The 8,983-nt window shown below is 33.3% G+C and overlaps 1 protein-coding gene across 6 annotated transcripts in view; it reads left to right on the top strand.

Moving 5' to 3' along the window:
• Positions 1 to 8,983, top strand: part of LOC111059120 (transcription factor TFIIIB component B'' homolog) — a 149,788-nt gene that overhangs the window by 67,180 nt on the left and 73,625 nt on the right. For 3 of the 6 annotated variants that reach the window (XM_022346741.2, XM_039443376.1, XM_022346740.2), the window contains exons 1-2: positions 5,161 to 5,227; positions 6,158 to 6,914. In XM_022346741.2, the coding sequence (XP_022202433.2) occupies positions 5,176 to 5,227; positions 6,158 to 6,914 (809 nt within the window). In that variant the 5' untranslated portion in view covers positions 5,161 to 5,175. Of the gene's footprint in view, positions 1 to 5,160; positions 5,228 to 6,157; positions 6,915 to 8,983 lie in introns of those variants that run through there. The other 3 variants (XM_039443373.1, XM_039443375.1, XM_039443374.1) reach the window with 1 other exon arrangement.

Here is an 8,983-nt window from a genome sequence, read left to right as displayed (position 1 = left end):
CTATCACATCGCTCCTACTAGTCTATGCATTCAAATTATGTATTTCAGGAATGCTATCTTATGTATTTTCGGTCGCTGAACATGATTTTTCAACTCTCAATCCTCAATAATTGATAATTCTCATCATAATATACAAATTATGGTCAAAATTACAAACTTTATCTCATTATCACTATTTATGATTACATTGTAATGATAAACTATCTTGTTAGGAATCCTATATGTGTTTCTCAGTCAATAAAAAACTAATATTCCATAAAGAGAGAATAATTACCTGATTGAGTTGAATGATCACTTTGGAATTGCAAAAGTCAAGTAATGGAGTAAGTTAAACAAATAATATAAGCTACCCCATAAGCTACCGTGCAACAGGAGTAAAATATTTTCTTAATATAAATCTACAGTTGAAGCAAAATAATGCCAATTAATCCCATGTGATATGACTAAATATTTGATTACAAAGGAAATACAACTCTAAAGCTGCGTTTACACCAAAGTTATTAACAAGATGTTAATAATGTAATCCTTATAGATTCTATTAGATTGAACATAACTTATCATACACATGATGAACATATGTGTTTATCAAGTTCTGTTCAATCTAATAGAATCTATATAAAGATTAAGTTATTAACTTTGGTGAAAACGCAGTTTTTATCCACTGATTTCTGTAAATTATATCTATGAATAGATACTTTTCATCTGGCTGAGTTTGACTGAATGTCTTGGGGTGGTTCTTGAATGGAAGTGGAATAGGAGATATCTTTGTTGAATCTGAAATATTTGGAGAGAATACTGTTGAAATCTATTGAGGGGAGATCAGTATAATTAAGGTGTGAGAGCAAGCAATCAATTCTGTGAAACAACTACAAGAAGGACTCATGAACAGTTCAAATATGAGAGATTGTCAAGTATATTTGAAAGAAGTCAGGAGCTATTTGTGGAGGTTTTTTTAGAATCACAATGCAAAATCAATGACTACTTAAAATTTATGACTGATTATTGTAACATAGTTTAAATTATTTTAAATTATATTCGTGCTCATAAGGAAGAACTCTGGTATTGCACATATAAACTGTACAAGAAAAGATCCCATACTTTTTCTATTCAATCACACAAACTATGTTAAGGGGTCTGTGTTATATCTAGAAAATATGAAAAAAAAATACCCACAGAAGTAGATACAATACATTGACTCTCTGTCAAAAGGAAACCTTGAAAATTGAATTATGTGACAACCGATCATGCTTTGGAGCAAACCCTCATTCGATCATCTAAAACTCATAAGTTAGTTATTGGAATAGCTAGTTCTTCAAAGGCTTTCCTAAAATGGCTGCTACTATATAAATAAATCTTCCATTAAAGATATCCAATTCCAGTATGTTGACATCATTATGGATATCACTGAAGATTGTGAAGAAAGTCATCGAAGGAAGTAAAACAAGAATAATGAGAGATGAGAATGATTTCCAGAAGCATAACCTTCTCACGAGAACATTACATTTTTCTTCAAGACTCTGATGGACAACAGAATCTGCATAATGTTATTAATGGTCTGGAAGCAAGTAAAGAAGTGTGTGATTCTCTTTTGAATGTAGAAAGAAATAGTTATTCGGTCTTCAACGATTTTTATCTGAATATAGTTGTGGCAAATTGTAAAAGTGTATTCTCACCTATAAAAAGAAACAGAGCTCTGTTCTCCACGATGCAATCAAACAAAAAATCCTACCTAGTCTTAGTTCATTCTAGAACAAAAAGATCTGATCTCTGTATTTTTACTAGGTAGCTGTTTAAAGATGATTCAGCTTTGAAGTTTTAGTGCAACATGCATTTCTACAATAACCGCAATCTCTGTCAACATCTGATGGATATTTGAAAAAAACTCTCAATCTCACTTGGCCCATGAAATTGTGGGTAGGCAGAGACAATCCAAGCCAGAGTTGCCATCATCAGAACATCAATATTTTGAGGTTAGGTTAGGTCGGAAGAAGTTACTAGTAACTTCTACATACCTAACCTAACCACACTTCATTGTCTACAATTGTTGACTTATTGTCAATAGAGCTCTACAGGCAGAAACATACTTATTCACAAAATATATTATGCATTACATTATGAGATGACATACTTGAATTCATTGAAAGGGTAGGTTGGGAGAAGTTACTAGTAAATTCTGCAGACCTAACCTGATCACAGTTCATTGTCTACAATCATATCGATCTGTTGACTTATTGTTCATAGCTCCACAGGCAGAAACATACTTGATCACAAAATATATAATGCATTACATTATGAGGTGACATACTTGAAATAATCATATGAATCTGCTGACATTTTGTTTATAGAGCTCAACAGGTATGAAGACTAAATTAATTATATAAATATCGATTTTCATGAGTAGAATAAGACATATTTCCTTATCTCTTTTCAAAACATATAATAAAAAACATTTGTGTACTAACCTTTTCTATACAATTGAAGATCAAAACAGTGGCTGTGTGTCCTAGGATACTTTTTCACAAAGAGAAGTGTGTGGCTGTGCAATGTGCTGAAACACTGAGTTCTAGAACTGAACAGGGGGAGATGTGTCTTCTATAGCTCTTGACTGAACACAGTTGGTACTCCCACTGTTGTGAACACTATATATACACTCCAGAGTGGGTGGGAGACCTTCTGATTTATTTTTATTAATTTTTATTTTTTTTTTTGATTTTTCATTATTAATTTTTTTCATTATTAATTTTTTTTCTTCTGAGTTTTTTTTCTATTTTTTAAAGTTTTTTTGTTCTGTTTTTTTTAATTTTTTTTTTCATTTTTTTCAAGTTTTTGATAATTTGACCTTGACCTTGACTTTGACCTTGACCTTGAGGTTGGTTAGGTTTGTTAGGTTAGGTTGAAAATTGTTTTTCTAGGTTAGGTTAGGTGGAGAAGTCTGGTGCATGGTGCACTAGGACTGGCAATTTTATACTACTAATACTGTTAGAACTAATTTGAATGACTATTTAAATTTTCATTTCATTCTGATTTGACACATATCTATTATTATATTGGATATAATTTCTCGAAAGTTCACAACAAACTGAAGATTCACGAAAGATTAACATTTTCATACTAAACATAATTATTATGTAATGGATGAATGATTAATTCCATTTTCATGATAAAGAACTAAGAAATTCCACAAACATTTCATGGAAATTAACTGACCACTATATCATGTAATTGTACTGGCCAGTGTGTAATTAATAATTCAGCCTGCTGCACATCACAATAAACTAATTTGAAATAAAAACAATAAAACATAGACACACATCAACACATATAAATATCATCATTATTCAATCTTGATATATTTCTTGAAACCCAAGTTTCGTTTATTTCAAACAGTCATTTCTTAGGGCTGGTTTCCGAGCTCGGGATTTAGCTAAGTTCTAGACTTTAACTGGCTTTAAACTATGGAGTTAGAAAATTGGCTTTCCGAGTCAGAGCGTTAATGTAGTCGAGGACTTAAATAGACTCTGGAGTTTAGAGATCACGTTAGACCCTAGAGTTTATAATTTCGCTTTCTGAGTGAAGGGCTTTTAAGTCCAGGACTTGAATAATTAGATTTTCGTCTATATCTGAGTTGAGGATTTATCAAAAATCGTTAAGTCCAGAACTTGAAACAGCGTGATTTTAAACCTTCTACTAGGGTAGGGTTTAAATTTAAGTTGTAGACTTAACTGAGCAAGCACAATTCAGTTATTGTTTTGAAGTAGATGAAAAGCCAAATAGATGTCATGGAATACCTAAATTATTTGGATTAGTCCATCTAAATTCATAATTCATAGTTTGCAAATATTTTGGAATAAAATTGTATCAGAATTATATGTAAGAAACTAACCTCATTTTACGACTGACATAACCTAAAAATGTTCAAGAAAAATAATACAAAGATTGCCTTTGCATATATATTCCAATCTGAATATTAATCAATGTCATATTCAACATATTAATAATAATAATAATATAACAATAATAAATTATTATTCTATTTTTTTCAAAACAAATACATTTTCAAAATCAATAGCCTAATGAAATTTTTATTCCAAAATCATTGTTTAGGATCAATGATCAATAATAGCATCTCAAAATGAAATGTTTATTCATTCATCTTTCAAAAGGTTAGGTTTTGCTTTGAATAGGCCTACAAATAAATCAAAATGTATTTCCACAAAATAATTTGGAGAGCATGCTCATTTGGATTATCCCGCTGCAATCAGCTGTTTTCGTTTTGCTATAATGTCAACAATACAACAGCAAAATATTGTGAATTTCCCTCATGTTTATTGCGTTAAAGTCCTGGACTAAAATAAGTCGAGAACTCAATAGACCCCGGAGGTTAGATAGAATCGTGACTCAGAAAGTCGATTTAGACCCGAGCACTTATTCAAGTCCTGGACTCTGTAAGTCCAGAACTTATAGATCCCGAGCTCGGAAACCGGCTCTTAGTTTCCTTGCAGACTAAAATGAAGTTTGTAATTTTGACCATAATTTGTATATTATGATGAGAATTATCAATTATTGAGGCTTGAGAGTTGAAAAATCGTGTTCAGCGACCGAAAATACATAAGATAGCATTCCTGAAATACATAATTTGAATGCATAGACTAGTAGGAGCGATGCGATAGACAGGCCACTACGCACATTAATCATGTGGGAGGACCGCGCAACAGTGCTACTTATCCCCCTCCCACCGCCGCATCTATGATCGTCATCCCCAAATTATATTTATATATCATTGGATTCAGGAAGAAACGGCCTACAACGTTTATTGGAAACCTTTTCCCATAAGTCGGCTAACGACTTGAATATTCGAGAAATAAAAAGTCAATAATAAAAAAATAAATTTTTTGAGATATTTTATTTTTTTACGGAAAAACTATGTGGTTTATCGCAAAAATGTAGAAGACCACATTGAAAGCCAGTTATGTGTACATAATATTGAGAAAAAATTCAAAGCTGTACTATGAATAGTAACTGCAGGACAGGCGATTTTATAAGCGCGCGTTTTTTACAACTTAACCCCCCCCCCCCAATCTGTCGACCACCCTGGAACGTGACAACATCGAGTTTCATATGCACTAAAGACCCCCTAACAATAATCTGAAGTCAAATTCTCTGCCTCTCTCATGTATGCTCAATGTAAGCCAGCGCCTCGACTACCTGGCCCTAAATGTCTATTTTGGTGAGTTTGTTACTTCAATTAATAACATTTTAAACACATGTTATAATCATCTGTGGGATGTTAACTTTCAAAATCAAATATTAATTTCCTACATTATTAAGTAATTGACTCAATAATTAAGGATTATCAAGTAATTTACTAATACATTTTCTTGACGAAATATAGGCTGCCGTAATTGATTTTTAACTAGAACTAACAACTGATATTTTATCAGATATATCAGTAGGCCTATCAGCTATATTCTATGGAAGGTAGTGGCAAGGCAATTGGTAACGCTGTTCTCCTATCTTTCTTCACTGTCATTACAACGTGGACCTCACTATGGTGCTGTCTTGGCAGATAAAAATTGCTGGTCATTCAGATTTCTCAAAATTCATTATTGAAGGTAGGCCCAATCGATTTGACAGGCTTTTCTTGCACTTCAATAATGAAAATATCTTTAAAATATGTCTTGTTTCTGCAGGAAGGTGAAACAAGCCCAGGCGAATTAGGTTAAGCATTCATGGATTCAAGCTTGCTGTTGTACAACTTCTGTTGCTCCTCATGCCAACCGTATTATAGGCATCATCCAGCCTTCATTATACCATAGAGAAAATATATCTTTAAATTTTATATTTTTGTCTCTAATTATAGGCCTACTTCATAGTGAAAATACCAAGGGAAATACCAATATTCAAGGAATGAATGCAGTGAGATTGTGTGTCATGTAATGGTTGTAATCCAATCACTTGTGACAATTTTATCACAACTGAAAATTCAAATGTATGATGCCAATTTCGTTTTCCTTTGATTGATCTGATGTATTCAATGATTATTTATAATATAACTAACTATACCTGATAATAATATTCAATGTGTGTAATTTGATAATAATATATGTACCTGATTTAATTAATAATAAAAAGAATTTATGAATTTTTCTTTTCATAGGAGCATACGAAAAGATGTTTGGATTTGGGCTGAAATTGAAACCGAAGTCAAAGCCCTTGCTCAGTGCTGCTCGTCGGCCCAGAGATCAGGTTTCTGAGGCAAATGCTTCCCGAGATGAAAATATAAGTCCAAATACTGAAATATCAGATTGTGAGGGATCAGAAAAAATACCATCAGTTGGGAGTGGCCATGTGGAGCCGGTTATGATATCAGGAAGTCATTTCAAAACTTCTGACGATAATGTCAAAAAGGATGAAACTGCTTTGAAAACAGAACCACCAAGCATTTCATCAGTCAATGACAGTAATCAGGTTATTGGAAATGATTCGAATCGTTCTCATCCTTCAAGTGATAGTTCAAAGACTTCAGAAAACGATATCTCATCAGCTGCCGTGTCTGGAAAAGAAAATTATCTTACAGATGAGAAACTAACTGGAAGAGAAACTGACAAACAACCAGACAGTTCTATTTTGATAAATCACCAGAAAAATGCAGGTTCAAACTTCATTGCAGCTGATGATTTTCCGATTGTGGTTGCAACAAGTGTATCTCATGTTGGCTCAGTTGTTATTATTCCAAAAACAGCGGAGACATTACCAGTAGTGTCTAAAACTTGTATTGGAAATTATATTCAAAATCAGTCAACAGTCAATGAACTACCAAAGGATAAAGAGCCATTGTCCTATTCAAAACAAACTGCAGATGAAGGAAACACATACTCCATCCATCAAATCAACAACTCAAGGAACATATTACAGTAAGTACAGCATTTCCAGTAAGTATTGTAATTGTTTCATAATTTACTTTACGCTACTCTTGTTTCCTAATTTTCTTGCCCTATTTACATATTTTTATTCAGTCTCCATAGAGTTACCAAAATTATGTAACACTTTCCCATCTCCTCAACACATTTTCAAGCGGAAACATATTTTCATAGATGAAGAAGCCGTATTCAAAATTATAGATCAGTTTACCACTTACCACTTCACTTAACCAACAATCTAAGCATAAAACACTATCAGTTTTTTAATACCTTGCCAAGGCTTTTGATTCCATACCACACAAAATACATTTGCAAAAATTGCATAATTGAACTGTGGAGTTAGGGGAATATCAATCGACCTGATGGAGAGTTATCCAACTGATTGCTCTCAATATTTGACAATTAATGATAAAACCAGTCTCAAAAATCTTTCTGTATTTGGTCTTCCCCAAGGCACAGTCCTTCCACCATTGCTCTTTTTGATTTATGTGAATAACTTTTTGAAGCTGAAAATAGCAAACTGCAAAGTAATTTCATTTGCTGATGACATGACTTTTGTTTTTTTCTGGTGTGTAATGGGGGAATGTACAAATGAGTGCTTGAGAATTTCGAAATCATGGTTTGATGGACATGAACCTGAAGAAAACTAAATTTATGATTCTCTCTCCTACTGTAGTGGGTCAACCGGAACAAACCTTAACTTTACAAATGCATTCTCACACATCCTCAGAAAATGTAGATTGTGATTTCTCTTGTATTGAAAAGGTGAAATCCATAAAATATTTGGGTATAATGATGGATGATCATATAAAATGGGATACTCATATGGAATATAATGTGCAGACGGATTGAAAGTTTTATAAACTAAATCGAGTAGCTGTGTGGTAATAATAAAAAAAAATAATTATGCTTATGCTCACCCACTTTTCCTATATGGAATTTAGATATGGGGGGCTGCTTTTGATATCCATATGAACATTACAGAAACACCTTATCAGAGCTGCATTATGCAGGCCCAGATTGTATCATAGTAGACTTGTTTTTCAAGAACTTCAGGTGCTTACAGTGAGGCAAACATATGTTAAAAGGATCATATTATTAATTGAAAAAATACATTCAACTTAAGGAATAATCCATATAATTTGTGTCCCCCAAATCTATCACATTTTGATATTGACTTCGCCAGTTTAATTGTATGTAGATATCAGTTTGAATATCAGTGCTACCATACTTGTTTATAAATGAAGCTCCAACTGAATTCATTATTAATAGAATTTCAAAATCCAATAGGGGTCTTATATTGGATTGAGATAAATTTTTATTTTAAATTATCTATCTGTTTATTCAACAGAGGCTGGCTCAAATAGCACTCTGGTTTGTGGACTGTATCAATTACATTGAGAACTTTTTGGGATGTCTGGCGTCAGGTAGCAAGTTGAACAATTAAAATGGCTAAGTGCACAATAACATAGGCCTACCTTCATGTCCAAATCCTCCTTGCTTCCAGGATCCCGAGTCCAGATCACGATACGAGACAAGATGACACTTGTAATAAATCACAATAAATAATCAATAGATCACTTTGCAAAAATCGACATTACGAGAAGTGAGCTGTTTGATTGGCTGTCAATCGGCAACTGGCCAGCGATTATGCTATGCGCATCACCGTATAATTGCCCCCTCCACCACACAACGCCAGACAATAAAGGGGAACATTCATATAACATCCAAACATTCCGCCCACCTTGGAAGAACTTCCAATAACAAAAAAAAACCACCTACAACGAACCCTACTAGGGAAACTAGGAAAAAAAAGGAAAATATCTTCACTCCTCAGGGGCCCTTGAGAAGACTTATAAAAAAGGAGTAGGAGGCCCATGGAAAGGAGAGGATGGGACGAGAAATAATGACTATATACAACCAATATAGATAAAAACAAGGAACAAAGCAACTTGGGAACCTTTCCCACTTATAAAATGAGAAGCAAACAAAAAAAAACTAACCACTAAACTTATTGAAGTTCCCTTCAATAAGGCCTAATCTTCATCAATAGGGAGGAGATA

The sequence above is a fragment of the Nilaparvata lugens genome, chromosome X, assembly GCF_014356525.2.
Source record: "Nilaparvata lugens isolate BPH chromosome X, ASM1435652v1, whole genome shotgun sequence".
In the NCBI taxonomy this organism is placed as follows: Eukaryota; Metazoa; Arthropoda; class Insecta; order Hemiptera; family Delphacidae; genus Nilaparvata; species Nilaparvata lugens.
This window is presented reverse-complemented; position numbering and strand designations above follow the sequence as displayed.